At 44.8% G+C, this 16669-nt stretch overlaps 2 protein-coding genes and 1 long non-coding RNA gene across 4 annotated transcripts; 2 read left to right on the top strand and 1 right to left on the bottom strand.

The window, feature by feature from the left end:
• The first annotated feature begins 87 nt into the window (after nt 1-87).
• Nucleotides 88-6207, top strand: LOC310889084 (uncharacterized protein). Of its 2 annotated transcripts, XM_083816069.1 has the most exons (5): nt 88-345; nt 2435-2490; nt 3166-3262; nt 4006-4129; nt 4254-6207. In XM_083816069.1, the coding sequence occupies exons 1-5, from the start codon at nt 293-295 to the stop codon at nt 4368-4370; spliced, it is 447 nt and encodes a 148-aa protein (XP_083672195.1). In that variant the 5' UTR covers nt 88-292; the 3' UTR covers nt 4371-6207. The 2 variants fall into 2 exon arrangements, with proteins under 2 accessions (XP_083672195.1, XP_083672194.1); XM_083816068.1 differs by having other exon boundaries at nt 4006-6202.
• A 3886-nt stretch (nt 6208-10093) lies between these two features.
• LOC310890187 (immediate early response 3-interacting protein 1) lies at nt 10094-14626 on the top strand. Its single transcript, XM_083818877.1, has 3 exons — nt 10094-10253; nt 12196-12297; nt 13140-14626. The coding sequence occupies exons 1-3, from the start codon at nt 10163-10165 to the stop codon at nt 13193-13195; spliced, it is 249 nt and encodes an 82-aa protein (XP_083675003.1). The 5' UTR covers nt 10094-10162; the 3' UTR covers nt 13196-14626.
• Nucleotides 14008-16569, bottom strand: LOC310890188. Its single transcript, XR_014577092.1, has 2 exons — nt 15607-16569; nt 14008-15194 (listed from the first exon to the last, which is right to left on the bottom strand). It is a non-coding gene; the product is annotated as an uncharacterized lncRNA (long non-coding RNA).
• Between the last annotated feature and the right edge of the window lie 100 nt (nt 16570-16669).

Genomic DNA, 16669 nt, shown 5'->3' with positions numbered 1-16669 from the left:
GAGGTTGTGCGTGTGCGGTGCGCCAGGAGGCCGGTGCCTGAGGGAAGCTCTGGCGGGCCTCTAGGTGGAGTCCAGCTGTGGCACCTGCTCTGCAAGCAGGCAGGGGAAGGAATTGCTTAACAAGAGGATGGTGAATAAAGGCTCTGTTTGATCCACCTCCACACTTTATTGACTGCCCACGAAAGGAAGAGATTATTCTGCCGTAATAAAAACCATGGAGAAAATAAAGCAATCGACAGAGGCGAATGAAGTGAGCAATTAGTCTGAAACCCTTCAGACCAGCTTTACCTTCATGCAAGGTCTTAGCAGGCTGATGCTGATGCAAGGATCTCCAGCAACCACAAGGTAACCCATGAATTTGTAACTTTTCTTCTCTTTCTGTGCTAGATTTAAATTACCACTTTTTTTTTTTAACTTTTTAACTTTTTTTTTTTTTTTTTAACTTTTTCAAGCTGAAGGGTGAGATAGGGGTAGATGCTTGTGAGGACATCTTAATGATGTGAGAAAAAGAGATTGTATCACGGGGGGGGCTGGAGGACTCTACAGTAAGCAGGTGATCTTCCATTTTCAGTAACACTCAGCCAGGCTCTCCTCACACCAGGGGAAATTTCACCTGACATCCTGAAACAGCTTCTCAGCTTGTTCACAGACACGCACACATACATGAACGGAGAAGAGGCAAAGCCTGGGCAGTCTGTTTAGCTGCAAAATTATGCTGCTTGGTTTTGCTGTCCAAGCTTTACAAAGGGAGCTGTTGCAGATATCTCTGATGTATGTCATATGCAGTAATTCAGTCTAAGCATCATTTCAGAGGTGATATCATTCCTCATGTAAATGTGAGCTTGGCTTTGGCTTGCATTTTTTTTTATTTTTTCTAAAGGGTTGTATTTTCTTCAGGCATCTACATTTTTTTATGCAACCTGTGGCTACACAGATTTTTCACAATTGTATTTTAATGTAAGTTTATTGAGAGCAGTTATTAAAGAGAGTAGAATTGGAAGTGCAACATATAGGACTTTAGATACAGGTTCTTCTGATACCTGCGAACATACTGTCAGGCAATTTATTAATGTGTTTATTAACTGGATGTCATCAGGATACATCCTGTGATTCCCCAATTTTCATTCTGGAGAAGGAGCTAGAATAGAATGAAATAATGAACAGAAGTCTGTGCATCACACATGCAAGTGGAAATAGCGTGCACATATCTGTGTCTGTGTGTTAGTGTGGCAGTATGAGTACAAGGTGACACCTGAATCTGACTTGAGAAAGGTTTCCCTGACGGGTACAAGACCGTCAGTTATCCCACCTTGACAGTAGGGTTAATAACACATCCCTGCCTCCCAGACTTGCTGTGAAGAGAACTTCACTCACTGTTCTGAGAAATTCAGGGTTTGGGTGAGGGGTTGGTAACAGGCAATATGGCTGTGGTAAAATAATGTTATTGTTTGCCAGAGAGCAAGAAATTGTGTGTTGAGCCCCCACTATCTTTCTGTCTAGTTGCTCTTCATTCCTTCTTACTTTCCTGTGTGATGGCTGGGGCTTTTTTAGAGGGGATAGACAGGAAAAACCTCTAGAAACAGTACAAGAAAATGTATAAACCTGAGCTTGAGAAACCTGGGCTCAGTTACTTTTTCTCCTGAAGTCTCCCTCTGTATCCTGGGGCAAATTGGGTGGGGTTAGGTAAAAGTGAGCTGAAGTTGTGGTGTCTGTTTGCAGCACTCTTTATGTATTTTATTCTATGGCTTTAGCATGTGGGGGGTCTGTCTGCTTCATGCAGTCCTGTTTCCAGCCCTGACCCCACAAATCACCCCACTAGCAGCACTGAAGGCTCACCAGCAAATTGCAGGGGCAGCACAGGAGAGAAGGGCAAAGCTTCCCATCTGGCTTCGTCGCAGCTGGAGATATTTGTGTGGCCTCAGCCCGAGCTTCTCACATCCTGGCCAGGCATGCCAAGCTGTGCTTGCTGGGTGGTGGGGGAAGAAGGTCTGCACATCGGTCCACCAGCGTTATAAAAGTGCTGGAGCTGTCAGTGTACTTTATTAGGAGCCTGGACTGCGTCCATTTGAGGGGTTTGGACAAAAAATGTCCCAGTTGGGGTTGGGCTAGAGTGTGATGCCCGGCCCTTGGCCATGCCAAGATTAGATGCTGTAGGCAAACATGCAGTCAAACTCAAGGCAGGTGGGGATGCTTATTGCCTGAAGAGAAACATTCATTTTTTTGATGTCAGATTAAATTCTGTCTCTAGGATTTGTCCCCTCCATGCTTTGATTCCCAATCTGCAAAATGCTAATAGCATGAAGTTGCTATCTCACAAGGAAGTTGTAAAGATAATTCACATTAGAGATGGTGAAATATTCAGAGGTCATAAATGGATCTAAAATAAATATTATTTTGAACTGTGATCTGAATGTCTTTTGGCTTTCCTTTTCAGTATGGTCCATGATGCTGAAGAAGGTTTTCACACCACCTTATTTTCCAAGGAAGAAGGTGCTTTACTTTCCTGTTTGTTTTCATTAGCATTTAAAATCAGTTTTGCAGTGTTTATTTGTGTGGCAACAGCAGTGAGAGGCCCCAGGTAACAGCAATGTTATCAAATGTTAGCCATGTTATCAAATGTACAGGATTTAACAGATACAGCTTTGTGAATGAGCTCAAAAGGAAGGAATGAATTAGCCATAGATCTGTTGCTGTTGGGGTTTTAGAGAGGGAAGAAGGATGGAAATAAAAGGAGCTGTTGCAGGAAAAGAGAGGAGTGGGGAACTCGAAAGTAGGTGTAGAAGGGGGAATCTAAGCCAGATATCAGTCCATTAAGTTTTGAAATAAACCCAAGAGCCAAAAAGGATGGAAACTGAGATTGAAAAGGATGGAAGTGGATGGAGAATGCTGGCAAGAGAGGCAGTACGATATGGGATCCTGCAATGACTTTACTGTGAATAAGTGGGTAACACCTGAAATGTAGATAAAGACCCATGAGTTAATTAGTCTAGTTGACAGGAACGTCTTCCTAACGCACAGCTGGTCAGTCACCCCTCCCCACCCGTGGTTTGCAGCAGAAGGACCTGTGTGCAACCTGTGACAACCTGGGGTCCTTTTGCAAAAGGTTGCATTTCCTAACACTGTTTGTTGGCAAAACTCACCTGTGGTTTCCATCTGCTTTTCAAGGTTCGTCACCGATTACTTATGACATTATCATGGTGTCTCTCAGTGGCAGCCTGTTACTGCTGGTTGTGATCAGCGTAGCAGTGAAAGTTCTCCTGAGGTGAGTGGCAGCAGGGGAGGACCCAGGGTCCCAAGGAAGTGCGTGCAGTGAGGAATTCCTGCAGCAGCACCGTGTGATCAGGGGAGCCCATGGAAAGAGCCTGCCAAAACCCAGTGCTTCTTGGGGTCCTCGGTTACACAAGCTCTTTCTCCATCAGCCCATGCAGCGGGGTGCATCAGTTGTGGCTGCAGAACTGCTAGGGAGCTTGTTTGGGTAATACCATTCTAGGGAAATGACATTTGGTTTTGTTTTGTATCTGAACCAAATTCTTTGACCTCTCCCCAGACTTTATATATGTATATTGAAAATTTATGGAGGAAAATTAAGAGACCCAAGCCCCTAATTTCTCACTACTGACAAAATTTTCGTTTTTGAAGAACAACCAGAAGTCACAAGACAAGAGGCATTCCTTGACACGTTTATTTCTATAATGAGGAAATAGGCAATATATTTTGAGAAATCCCTGCAAACAAAAATTTTGTTCAGCTTTAGTTTGAATGCAACTAGCCAAATGGAGAAGAGGATAAGACCTTTTTCATGTTAAAGGACAAAAAGATAAGAGGCAGTGTAAAAGGACGCCTCCATAATTAATTAAATCAGCTCTATCACCAGCACCCCAGCTATCAGTTCTGTACTGCTGTTAGCTATATCCTGTTATTAATTGGATTGGCTTCAGATACAAATGGCTCTTCATGCTTATCTAATACCTAATGATGTGTTGTGTTCCATTTCTGTCGCACCAGGCACTGCACCTCACATTATTCCTCCAAAGATCTCGGTGCACCTGCAGTGGTCCTGGAAAATACTGCAGTGACGAGCAGTATCTCTGATAAGATTTCAACAGTGGATTTGGCTGGCCCGGTGTGTGTAAGTTACAATTCTGAAAGGCACACTGTATCCACAGAGCTTGCCAGCTCTGAAGAGACAATTTCCATTTCTGAGTTACCGTTCTTCTTCTCTGTCTCGATAACACCCCCGGATTCACCACCAGAGCAGTGACGGCCCCCAGCTTCTCTTATCAGCAGCCTTCTTCTGGAGAGAAAAGTGCACGAAGAGCTCAGGGGTGTGTGATGGACAGATGTGCCCCACTTCCCTTCCAACACCGTAGCTTTGGACTGTGAACTCACCAGTACCACACCAGTGTTAGAAAAAGGAGGAAACTGGGATTTTTTTTCTGGAAGTGGAGAAAAAGTGTAGATACATGTATTTTATCTCTGTGGTGCGGTGTGTTAAAAATTCACTGTAGAGATGGACAAACATCTCTCCATATTATCTCTCTCTGTGGAATGACTCATGAGAAAAAAATGCAGGGGGGGGATTTCTGGTAATTTTTACAAAGATTTCCCAGTCCTTCTGACTCACACACAAATCCAATGCATTATGCTGAGACCTAACCTTTTGCACTTGGTTTCCAACTAAGCTGTGTGACTCCGTGGCCGCGCCGATGTTATTGGACAGATTGCAATCGGCAAGTCACCAGGTCCGTGATTTTTTTTATCTGCCCACCTTTACAGTCTGAAGGAAGATACCGTCTATTAATTTTTAAACTGAGAGCTGAAACACCAATGACCTCTGCCTCCAGCGTGACATTTGCTTGCTAAGGAACAATCTTCGTTATTCTCCCCTTTCGGGTGGCAGTTAGAAGGGACAGATTAGCCTGAGATCTCGCATGGGGACTGAAAGGTGTGTTCCCTGGCACCAGCCAGTGTACTCCAACTTCATGCCCTTTGCTAACTGCTACTAGGAACCCCACAAGAGTGTAGGGTATATAATTTTCCATTTATCTTAATGACTTCCTTGGCCTGCCTCCAGCATGTTTTCCATACAAATGGATGGAAAGCCAAAGGAAGCAGGAGAGAAGCCCTTTGACCAATGGGTATTCCTCCAAAAGGGGTCTCGCATGATTCACTCCTCCTTTGTGCTCACACATCAGACCACTGGGAGTATCTGCAGGACCATCAAGGCACAAAGGGTTGCCAACAGGTTGGAGGGGTGGTTGGCATCAATGCCTTAGCTAATGTCTTTAGCTAACCTCAGTGTAAGTAATGCTCCCAGGACTCATGTTTTCAAACAGAAAACCCAAGCTCTGCAAAATACATGAGCAGGAGGACTACATGGAGTTCCTCCTCTTCACGGCTTGCAGCTTCCAGGCTGTGCCGTTTTGGTCCCCCTCTTCCCATACCTGCATTTAGCAAGCTGCTCCTGCCTTTCCACAGCCCGTAGGCACCCCTTCTCTTTGCCTCTCTCATTAATACTCCAGCACTTTCTCTGTGCTGCTCACTGTATGCGGACAAAATCCACCCCCACCTTGTCAAAATTCATGAAGCAGTTTCCTCATCCTCCTGTAAATCCCTCCTTAAAACCTGCCGCTGTCTCAACGCCTGCAAATCCTCCTGCCTGTAACCGGCACGGCAGATCTAAGCAAAGAATTCCAATTCTCTAGCAAAGTCCATTTGTTTTCTTGCTGCCCTGTGCCCCAGCTCCCCGTGTCAGGCTGTGATAGCCACTGTGTTCCACCTGATGTCTGGGCTGGAAAATCCCTGGGCATGTCATCTCTGACAAATACCTATATGGCACTGAGCGCAACAGAGCCTTGGATCTGGCACAGTGTATTCCAGCATGAATGCAATGCAAATAGTGTCTGGGATCATGGTGCTGATACTAATAATACAACATAATGTGTGTGTATGCAGTAGACAACAAATGGCATTTAAAGATTGTTATGGTTATGGAGCCAAGCACGATAAACTTAGGAAATGGCACCAATAAATTTATGTGCAAGTTGTGAATTTTGTATTTATTTTTCCTTTGTTCTTCAATCTTCAGGCAGTTTTTTTGTACATGAAGCTGTGTTACATCCTCCCAAAGTATAACTGTTAGGAAAGCTGGCAGTCTTGTGTTTGAAGGGGACAGCTATTCACTTTCCAAACAAGCAAAGAAGGGCAGAGATGACTCTGCACAGCGCATTTCAAGTTATGGGCAAGACAATGAACTTTTCTCTGTGCAGCTGCTGAAGGGTAAGAACAAAACACTGTGCAAAGTCTTACTGCATTGCCAGCCTTGGTGGGTAAAACAAACAACAATGCATTAAATCATCTGAGTATTCAGTTTGTGCTTACAAGAGATGTGTTACATCTGTAGGAGACATCATTAACCTTTGCAGCAGTTTAGTAGTACAATAGGTGTGATGACTAACAGATGACAAAGGCTATAGTTTAACTGCAAAACATAGCAAAGGCATTTATTTATAGAACCACAGAAGCAAAATGTTTTCACATATACAGAAGTTTTCAATTCATAGAGCTGCTCATTGGGCTCGTAGTAGGTGGGTGCGAGGACCCAGCTCCTCGATTCAACACCTGTTCCCTGACAAGGGGCAACTGCAGCATAGCAGGGCTCCTTGTGGGCTCAGAGAATGAACACGCAGAGTTTGCTCATCTTCAGACCGTGGGGTATTACTAGGCCCACAGGCAAGGCTAGTCCAGACACACACATTCATTGGCAACCACTTGGTACAAAGCACCAACAACCAGAGGCTCACACCGTGCTTCTGGTCAGGGTCTTTCCACCGGCAATTGCAGAAGTCAAAGCAGGGGAAAAGGGTTGCCACCAACTAAATACATTTCTTCACTTTCAGCTTCAGATTGCTTGTGCCAATTTCCAGCATTTCCTGTGTCACTCAGAAATATCTTTACTGATATGTTGAAGGGGCTTTGAGCAACCTGGTCTAGTGGAAGGTGGCCATGGGAGGGGGTTATAACTGAGTGATCCTCAAGGTCCCTTCCAACCCAAACCATTCTGAGACTCTGATATGTCTGTGTAATAATCTAGAGGAGGAAATGGTCAAAACTATTTCAGAAGTTAAACAGAAAATGGTGTCATGTGAGGCAAAGGATTTAGGGATTTAAGTTGTGAGAGGACCTCTTTTGACTAGGAATAAACTAACCTAATCCCAAAAACCTGCTTACAGAAGCTTCAGTCTCACTAACTGTGGAGGTGATGAGGGTGGCTGGGCCCAAGGGGCTATGCTCTATTTGATGATACTGAACAATAAGCTGAGGAGGGAAAATGTAAAAGAATGAAAAAAGTGAGGTGTTCATAATACTTCACCAGCCTAAACTGTAATCCTTTGGCATCTGTAAGGTGGTTTAAAACTCTCCTTTATGGTGATTGACTGCACTCTGCAGGTGACACTGGAGGAATTTACTGCAATGAAACATAACACCTTAATGAGGGGAAAAAAAAAAAAAAAGCGCTTTCTTCTAATGCAAACAACTTTGTCTGGTTTTCCCTTCAACCACATAGCATGATGATTCAGAGATAAGACTCGTGTGGTTGTTAAGTTGCCGTGATGGATTTTAGAAAGGGGAAAATCATGTCAAGTTTATGTAATCTTTATAGCAGCTGCTCTTTGGGAATACATCTTAATTATGGGTAAAAATACTTAGCCATAACTTGTATACTTATTTTAAAAACCTCATTTTTTTTCACTACCGTAACTCTAAACATTAGCTGTTCACTGAGGTTAGCATTTATGTATAGGCTGGATACTGTAAGTCCAGGAAGTGCTACTTGATGATGGTGGTTATTAGACATGCCTGCTAGTGACCCCTTATATTAATCTGTATTTCATTATATAATTACTGTCATAAAGCTCTAAGCTCCATCTGAGAACAATAGGAAGTTCCATTTGTGAGACCATTATATTCCAGCACCCACAGCTTCTCAAAAAATAGTAATGACCTTTAGGATGAAATCTTTTCGGCCCAATATTGACTTTCTGTGGGTGTGTAGGGTTTGGTAAATCAAGATCAGACTTTTCTGATATTTATAGACACATAGGAAAATATAATTTGAATGATTAAAAAAGCTTTTAGCAAACTATGCGGGCCTTTGGCTAACTAAAAATGGCTCATTTTTAAAATGCTAAACTGATAGGTTTTGTAAGGCTTACAGGTATATCAAATTTAAAAACTTAGACAAGGAATAAAGCAGGCATGCTGGAACTCCTGAGCTTGCAATTCGGTTTACGTATGCCATCATCCTAGAATATTCACACTACCTGCTGATATATATGAAGACAAGCATACACGTGTTTACAGAACCAGAGTCAAAATTTGGAAATATTTTGAACTTTTGCTTAACAGAACACTTCAGCATATGTTTACATAATAGTGATTTCACTGAAAATGCAAGAGACTTTGTACACTTTCCACTACATTCCTTTTTGGGTCTGAAATGACAAATATATTTGACCAGATGACAAAACTCTGTTAAATGTGCTTGATTGTCATTCTCTGTTCTATCTCCCTTATGTAATATTGGTAATTTTCAGGAGTAAGTTAGTAACAAAACCTGCTGTGGCTCTGATCATTGGGTGCTTTCTCACTTCTAGTTCTACTAGTTAAAAAGTAATGTAAACTAGTAGCCATGAATATTTAGATGCGGAAAACCACATTTTGTGTGGCATTTTAGGAAGGAAGGATGAGGTGTGGGTTTCTTTGTGGCTATCTCACACGTCATCTGATTGTCTCTTGATCTGACGGTCCTGATGCTTGGCTGCTGCAGCCTCGTCTCGCTTGGTGCTCGTCATCAGGTGGACCTGACTGAGGCATAAAAGCCATCAGGCATGCAAAGTAAAGGGGCTTGCGTAGTGCATGATTATGGAGAGAGAAAATCATAATGATTATGCAAATTGCCCCACCAGCCAATCAGACTAGAAGCTAAAAGTAAAAAGCGTGCATTTATGCACCCAGAGCTCCAGTTACTACTTTGTTCTTTGCCTGCAGACATACCCCAAGGCTCTGCCCCACATGGTATAAAAAGCAACTGCTTGATTTTGGATCCTGTTACCAATCCTGGCTGCTGCAGCCGCTGCACTTTGGGACTTTGAGTAACCAACAACTCATTTCCAAGCTGAATACAAAACTTTGTATTGACGTATATTGGAAAATCACAGGGACAGAAAAAAAAAAAAAAAGGAGAGAGAGAAAAAAGGGGAAAACAGATATTGTCGGTGAAATTAAATAGAAAATACCACTGTAACAATTCTACATATTAAGTGCTTTAAATTTTTGAGCGATCCTACACCATCAGGCGTAGACACTAGCTACATCAGGGCGAAACGAGCCCCAGCAGGACCCAAGTGATCATCCCCTTGTATTCTGCTCTGGTGAGGCCACACCTCGAGTGCTGTGTTCAGCTTTGGGCCTCTTGCTACAAGGACACTGAGACCCTGGGGTGTGTCCAGAGAAGGGCTATGAGGATGGGGAATGGCCTGGAGCACAAGTCCTGTGAGGAGCAGCTGAGGGCACTGGGGCTGTTTGGTCTGGAGGAGACTCAGGGGAGACCTTATGGCTCTCTACAACTGCCTGAAAGGAAGGTGTGGGGAGCTGGGGGTCGGCTTCTTCTCACAGGTAACTAGTGATAGGACTAGAGGGAATGGCCTCAAGTTGTGCCAGGGGTGGTTCAGGCTGGAAATGAGGAGACATTTCTCCTCAGAAACAGTGGATAGGTATAGGGATGGGCTGCCCAGGGAAGTGGTGGCGTCACTGTCACTGGGGGTGTTCAAGGAAAGGTTGGACGTGGTGCTTAGGGACGTGGTGCTTAGGGACGTGGTTCAGTGGGTGACATTGGCGGTAGGGGGAAGATTGGACCAGGCGATCTCGGAGGTCTCCTCCAACCCCAATGACTCCATCATTCCCTCAGGCTGTAGCGCTGAGCCCATCCCGCCCCCAGCCACCCAGCGGCCGCCATGGCAACGTCGGGGGCGCGGCCGCCATTTTGTGCCCGCCCCGGCGGGGCCGTCCCGCCCCGCCCCTCCCCGCCCCGCCACGTCCCGCTCGGGCGCCGGCCCCTTCCCTTCCCTCCCTCTTTCCCCTCCGTCCCCGCGGCGGGGCCATGGCGTTCACGCTGTACTCGCTGCTGCAGGCCGGGCTGCTCGTCGTCAACGCCATCGCCGTGCTGCACGAGGAGCGCTTCCTCCGCAACGGTGAGCCGCCGCCACCCCGCCCTCAGCGCCGCCACCCCCGGGCCCCGTCCCCGTCCCCCCCCCCGCCCCGGTCCCGGTCCCTGAAGATGGCCGCCGGGCTCCTGTCAGCTGATTTGTGTCCCTTTTATTTCTCTTTTTTTGTTTTTTAACCCCCCTTCTCCCCTGCGTGTGTCTGTGCTGTTGTTTCGGTCAGGCACCGCTCGGTGGAAGGGACCTCTGCAGAGTCATGCTCCGCTTCCTGCTGCACTCAAGGCTGGGCATCGCCGGCCGTTAAACTAAACTAAAATAAATAAATAAACAAGCAACAGAAACCAGCCACAAAGCACAGAAGAACCCCAGACCACCAAAAAGATGTGCAGTGTCCCAGGAGATGACCTGGGATGGAGATGACTTGCCACCCAAGAAGGTGGAGATGACCTGTCATCCCCGTGACCTGTCACCCAAGTGACTTGTCACCCAAGAAGATGGAGATGAGCTCTCATCCAAGGCTTCCTGATGAGGTTTTCCATTCTGTGACTCCTCACACAGAGCCCTGGTTGCTCCAAGTCAGGCCGAAGCAGGAATGTGGGCAGGAGCGCCGTTTCTTGGCCCTTCCACCTGCCCCATGGTGGGACTCAGATGGGGTTTTGGCATTGCTTGGCCTTTCCTGGAGCTCCAGGAACCCCAGGACGTGTGGGCTGATGGAGGGGCCAAGCATCTGACCGAGCCCGGGGGGAAACTTGGCAACAACCCCAGGCTCACCCGGGTGGGAGTACAGCACCCTAGCCTAGTACTGGCAGAGCGAGGGAGACAAGAAAGGAAAAAGGGGTGAAAAACAAGGAAATTGCTCCAAAGCTGTCTCTGGAGGAAAGAAACTCAAAGGTTGTGCCGAGCTCTGCACAGGGTCGGACCCTCCTGCCTCTGCCCTGCTTATCCCCAAATGTCAAGGGCTGTGAGCTGCAGGACAAAAAATACGTGGTCCCATCGCTGCAGGGGGGACAGGGCCATACTTTGCTCGTAGCTTGTCTCCCCACGGTCTTAGTGGGGATGGCTTCTCACACCCTCCTGTTTTTGTGTTTTCCTGAGGCTTTGTGTTTTCCCCTCATGTTGGTGTGGCAGCATTTCATACCAAAGTACGAAACCTGCCTTGCTGCTTGCTTTCTGGTTGTCTGTGCTCAGAGAATTAAAAATGGCCTTGCAGGCAGTCTGCACGATTTATAGAAAGCCATTTTAAAGCTTCTGATGTTTTCGTAGTGACTTCCTGTGCATCCTGACACTGCGTTTGCCTTTAAACATCACTACACACTCAGCAAAGCCAATTCAAGCAGTTTCCAGTGGCGCACAGCTCTGCTGCTCTTTGACGGGCAGGCCAGCCACAGATAGCCCGTCTCTAAATGTTCCTTCCCATTGCGATGTTTGTCAACACTGGCTTTGTCGCTGAGCTGCCACCCAAAAAGTTTCTGAGTCATTTGTATAGCAGTTCAGAAAATCATTGTCCCAGTTTGGAATTTGTTCTGTTTCCATTGTGTAGCTCGTTTCTGAAGCATCACTTCATACCCACCAACTATTTGCTCTGTTATCTTCTGGGAAAGGCCTTTGAGCAGATATAGGCAATTTTTTTATGTTACTTTTGCGGATGCTTTTCTGAAGTCCAAGTAAACTCATTTGGTTCTCTGTCATGCAGGGAATAGTAGGGTATTAAAAAGGTAAGGGTTTCCTTTGCAGAAACATTGGTCTGTTGTTACTGTTGTGTTCATTAAGGTGTTTAACAGTTTGTGGTATATTGTTTCAAGCAATAGAACCTGAAATGAAGCTAATTGGTTTGTAGTTTGTCTTTCTAATGTTAGTGATAAACTCAACCATACTCAAAATAGATCACTTGTTAATATTGCTGATAGCGTTTGTTGAATGGCTTCGTGATTTTTTTTTTGTTAACATGGCTGCCTATTTTTATGTGACACAGTTGGCTGGGCGAGTGATCAAGGGATTGGAGGATTTGGAGAGGAACCGGGAATTAAAGCACAGCTAATGAACCTCATTCGATCTGTACGAACCGTTATGAGAGGTAAGATGATGACGATTGCTTGTTTAAACTCATCTGTGAAGTTTTCTTTCTATGCTTTAATGAAATAATGCCGGCATGTGTCTCTTTCTTTCACCAAACAGCTGCTCGCTCTGCTTGTCATGCAGTCTGTCCTTCTTTTGGGTTCCTTCCGTCCTTGATGCATGGATTCCCTGTAGGAAGGTGCACATCTCGGTGTGCAGCTCTTACACCCTAAGTTTGATGAAGTGTAAAATGTTCCCTGCTTTCCAGGCAGGGCAGATTTGGACATCTGACTCTGGCTTGCGGTGCCACTGTTGCATCTTACCTTTTCTGGGATTTTGGGAGCTGGGGGGAAGCTTGGTTTGGAACAGGATTACATTGGCTCAGTGCAGTTTTATGTGAGGTACCAGGTGAGGGAAATATAATTCTTGGGATTCTTAAAGGTAAACCCATGCTTAAAAGCATAGGGGACTGGGGGGGGGGGGGAATGCTCTTAATTTATAAGTTACCAGTAGTTTTTCACTATAAAGTATACCAAAAATCATCTTGTAAGCGAAGATAAACAGCAAGTAACAATTCTTACTTGTCTTGCCCACCACGAAGTAAAAACTGATACATTTCTTCTAAATCATAGTAAAACCAGGGACAGAAACAGACATTTCCATTTGGAAAAAGGGCTGTTTGGGCCAAAGTTAAGATGTGATAAATACTTGCACTGTTGCTTCCTACTAATTTTTAGAACCCTAGGCCATGATCCTGATTCCTTCCACTAATCTTGATTCTGCATAGGAAAATCAGGTGTATTTTTTAAACTTCTGCTCCTGAGAAGGTGGTCTCCAATTACTCTTGTTCTTTCTCTGCAGTGCCATTAATAGCAGTGAACTCCGTTACCATCGTGCTCCTCCTATTGTTTGGTTGAAGATACCTGTCGCAAAATTTTTTGGACATCCAAAGAAGCAAGTTGCTAGCCAACACTGCTCTGAGTTTTCTGGGATCCAGCACGGTTTAGCTGTCAGTTTGACATTCAACTTAAAATAATAAAGACACTGTTTCTATTTATCCTATTTCCTAATGTTCACTTTCAGTTTCATTAAACAAGATAATGGAATCAATGCAACAATGCTGCAAATATACTGGACTGTGACAAGTTCTGTTGCTGCCTGTTAATCGCGTTGACTGTTAGAGTATGCGTCGTTACATGTTGCAATGAGTATCGATAGGATGCGGTTTTTAAATGTCTCGTTACTCAGGGATGAATTTCCTTCAATATACTTCCCAATTTATTCCTAAATTGAAAAAAATGCCGTGATTTTTATTTCAGTTACTACCACAGTACTATTTAAGGGAATATGGATTACACTCCAAACATGTTAAAAATTATTGAAGTCTTGTGATAGCGAGGGAGATAAAACCAGATGGGTAAATTTCTGATTTGATTCAAATTGGAAGCAGAGTGTTCCTCATTTGATTGAGACGAGGATTTTTCTCTTGGTGTTTGATAGCCTTTTCAAATCAGTAATGTTTGGTGTGACGTAGATGAAAATAGGTGCGTCTGCTATGCAAAATCGAAAAATTTGTACATAAACTGAGGCGACTCTGTGTTTATTTAGCAGGTGGTAGTAGTTTTTAGTATTTGTTACTGTTCTGTCAAGCATTGCCATTTTTTTTTCCTAAATGTGTTAAACCTGCGTCATGACTAATGTGGAAGTGGGGAGCTGTTCATATTCTGAGTTTCTTCTGTAACGTGGGAGAATGTTTCCTTTTCGAATGCAATTCTTTGTTTTTTTTAAAAAAAAGGCAAATTTGCAGACTCGTCAGTTGCTGCTGCTGCTTCTCCCCCTCTCCATCTGCCTTTGTTCATTTAACAACTCACTGAAACTATGGGTATCATCTTGCAGTTCTTTCACAGAGAATATTGTTAATGCCTTTGGTAAGGATCTTGCCTCAGTTATGGCTGCTGGGTCGGGTCCCGTGTTAAATAGCAAGGCTGGATTTAAGATTACTGATCCTCAGATACCTTTTTAGAAAAGTTAGACTTCCTATGTCTTTTCTGTTCAACTTCGCTAAAGTGTCTTAAATTGTTTTAGCTTATTTTTAAAGTGGGGAAGGCCAAAGGAAACCTGTCAGTTTCATTATTTTAAAACAGCTTAGTTTATCATCTCTTCTTCTGATGTCTTGATGACTAAAGCGTACATTGTTGTATACAAAGATAAATCTGTAAAATGTGTAAATGAATTTAATGATCTCCAATTCCAGTGTTTTGCAGAGCAGACTATATCCAGGAGGAGAGTTTATGTTGTTTCATTTTTTTAGTAAAAACCTGTAAATAAATTTTGAATTTCTAAGTTAAGCACTCTCTTTCATAATTCACTCTATATCCATGTACAGTGGAAGTATCTCAAAACTCAAACTGCTCCAGGTGCCGAAGTTACTGTTCTTACATGAAATACTCTGCTTTTTTATTATCACCATGACGCTTCTCATACCAGCTCTGTGCTATGAAGTTGTATTTTGGTCTGATGTAGCAAAGCCAATGAGCCAGGGTAACTGGCCAGAGACAGAGTAGGATCGTGCTGGGTTCAAGAGCAGGTAGATCTGTTACAAAGTATTCCTTAGAGTAATCTTTGTGTAATTCAGAGCTGACTAGGGTATAGTCTGGATCAGCTATTTTCATAAATGCCTTATTTCATGTTAAGTGGATGGTACTTAACGTGGAACAGATAAAACGTGGGTAATCAGAGTATGAGTTGTGCTGTGTTGCACTTTGATCTGTGATGCTTTGGCTACCGATTGTTGAAGTCGTGCTGGCCAGCGGTATAAAAGCAGCAGCAGATTTATTTATTGCTGATGTGTTGGGTTGGAGCACTGAGCTGGTCTGAAGCACTGCCTGCACGTTGTTTCCTCTTCATCTGTTTTGACTGAAAACACCAGTTCTTATGAAAATAAAAGCTGGTGCTAAAGCTTACAAGCAGCAACTCTGAAGACGGGTAAAAACTGATTTCCCCCTTCCTCCTGTCCTCTCGGAAAGGCTGAAGTCTCAATGCCTGCCTTACAGCCCAGGGAGCATTTCAAAATCGATTCAATGCATGCAGTAGAAAGGAGCAGTAGTTCTGTGCAGCTTTCTTTTATAGTAGCCGCCTACTTGCAATACCCGAGTTTTCCACCCCTAACAGCTGACTGTGCTGGAACTGCCCTCAAACCTGGCCAGGGCTCAGGTTTTTCACTAACAGGAACACGAAGGAAAGTTTCCACCTGGCAAGGAGCTGTGCCTGCGAAGCGGCCTGCGCTCCAGCAGTCATTTCAAACCACGAAGAGCATTCTCACTTGTACCTGGCACAGAACTGACGGTAACCAGAACAGAGCAGGATGAAGACTGTGACTTCCCACCATAGAGTAATTGCCGCATCGTTTCTAGGAAGCATTTGGAAACAGAAGAGGCTTTCACAGCAGCAAAGCGCAGTTTGGTGGTTCCTAGCGTGGCTGGCTGGAGTTAAAATGAACCTCAGGGGACTCTTCTGAGCCTTTAGTGCAACTACAGGCAGGGATAATGGACCGGGCCTGTGTGCCTATACAGTTTTAATTAAAGGTTTTGGAGGGCATGGCGATAGGTGAAGGGAAGGGTAGGAAGGCAATGGGTTTGCATGCTCACAAAGGAGTCTCATGTTCAGTTAGTCTATGACATCTTACCTTAGTGTTGTGACATCTTACCTGCAGTGTTGTGATTTTGCAGTCATATCACAAATTTTGATGTACAACCAGACTGCAAAACTGTGAAGATACATCATTTAATTCACAGCTATACCTTCACCCCTTAGGTAATGCTACTCGCAACACCACGTTACAACTTCAAATGTGACTGCATGTAACCTAAGCTCACTTTCTACATGCTGTGCGTCCTGCAGACGAACACAGCATGCTACTGCAGGCGGCCAGTGGCCTCTTGCCACTATCGCAGCCTACAACTGCCAAATGAACGGGGTCGGCAGGGACCTCTGGAGATCCCCCAGTCCAACCCCTGCCCAGCAGGGTCACGCAGAGCACATTACACCGGGTGACACCCAGGCGGGTTTGGGATATCTGCGGAGCAGGAGACCCCACAGCCTCCCTGGGCAGCCCGTCCCAGCGCTCTGTCACCTCACAGCGCAGAAGTGCCCCCTCACGCTGAGCCGGGACCTCCCGCGCTTCGCTTCGTGCCCGTTGCCTCTCGTCCTGTCACTGGGCACCCCTGAAAAGAGTCTGTGAAAAGAAAAAAATCCCTCGGGAAGGCTTTAACTCGGGCACGGACGGCATATATATAAAATATATAAATACATAACTATTTATACATGGGACGCCTCCCTGCTGCCCCACAACCGCCTCACTGAGGTGAGGCAGGGGCGGCAGGACCCGGGCT

Source organism: Anser anser (assembly GCF_964211835.1).
Source record: "Anser anser genome assembly, chromosome: Z".
Lineage (NCBI taxonomy): Eukaryota > Metazoa > Chordata > Aves > Anseriformes > Anatidae > Anser > Anser anser.
Note: the sequence above shows the minus strand (reverse complement) of the source record. Positions and strands in the feature narration are given on the sequence as shown.

Excerpts from the sequence above, each read along its gene's own strand:
- LOC310889084 (XM_083816068.1), top strand. The coding sequence starts at position 293 with ATGCAAGGTCTTAGCAGGCTGATGCTGATGCAAGGATCTCCAGCAACC. Across the intron at positions 346-2,434 it reads GGATCTCCAGCAACCACAAG|TATGGTCCATGATGCTGAAG; the intron begins GTAACCCATGAA and ends TTTCCTTTTCAG. Across the intron at positions 3,263-4,005 it reads GCAGTGAAAGTTCTCCTGAG|GCACTGCACCTCACATTATT; the intron begins GTGAGTGGCAGC and ends CTGTCGCACCAG.
- LOC310890187 (XM_083818877.1), top strand. The coding sequence starts at position 10,163 with ATGGCGTTCACGCTGTACTCGCTGCTGCAGGCCGGGCTGCTCGTCGTC. Across the intron at positions 10,254-12,195 it reads GGAGCGCTTCCTCCGCAACG|TTGGCTGGGCGAGTGATCAA; the intron begins GTGAGCCGCCGC and ends TATGTGACACAG. Across the intron at positions 12,298-13,139 it reads TGTACGAACCGTTATGAGAG|TGCCATTAATAGCAGTGAAC; the intron begins GTAAGATGATGA and ends CTTTCTCTGCAG.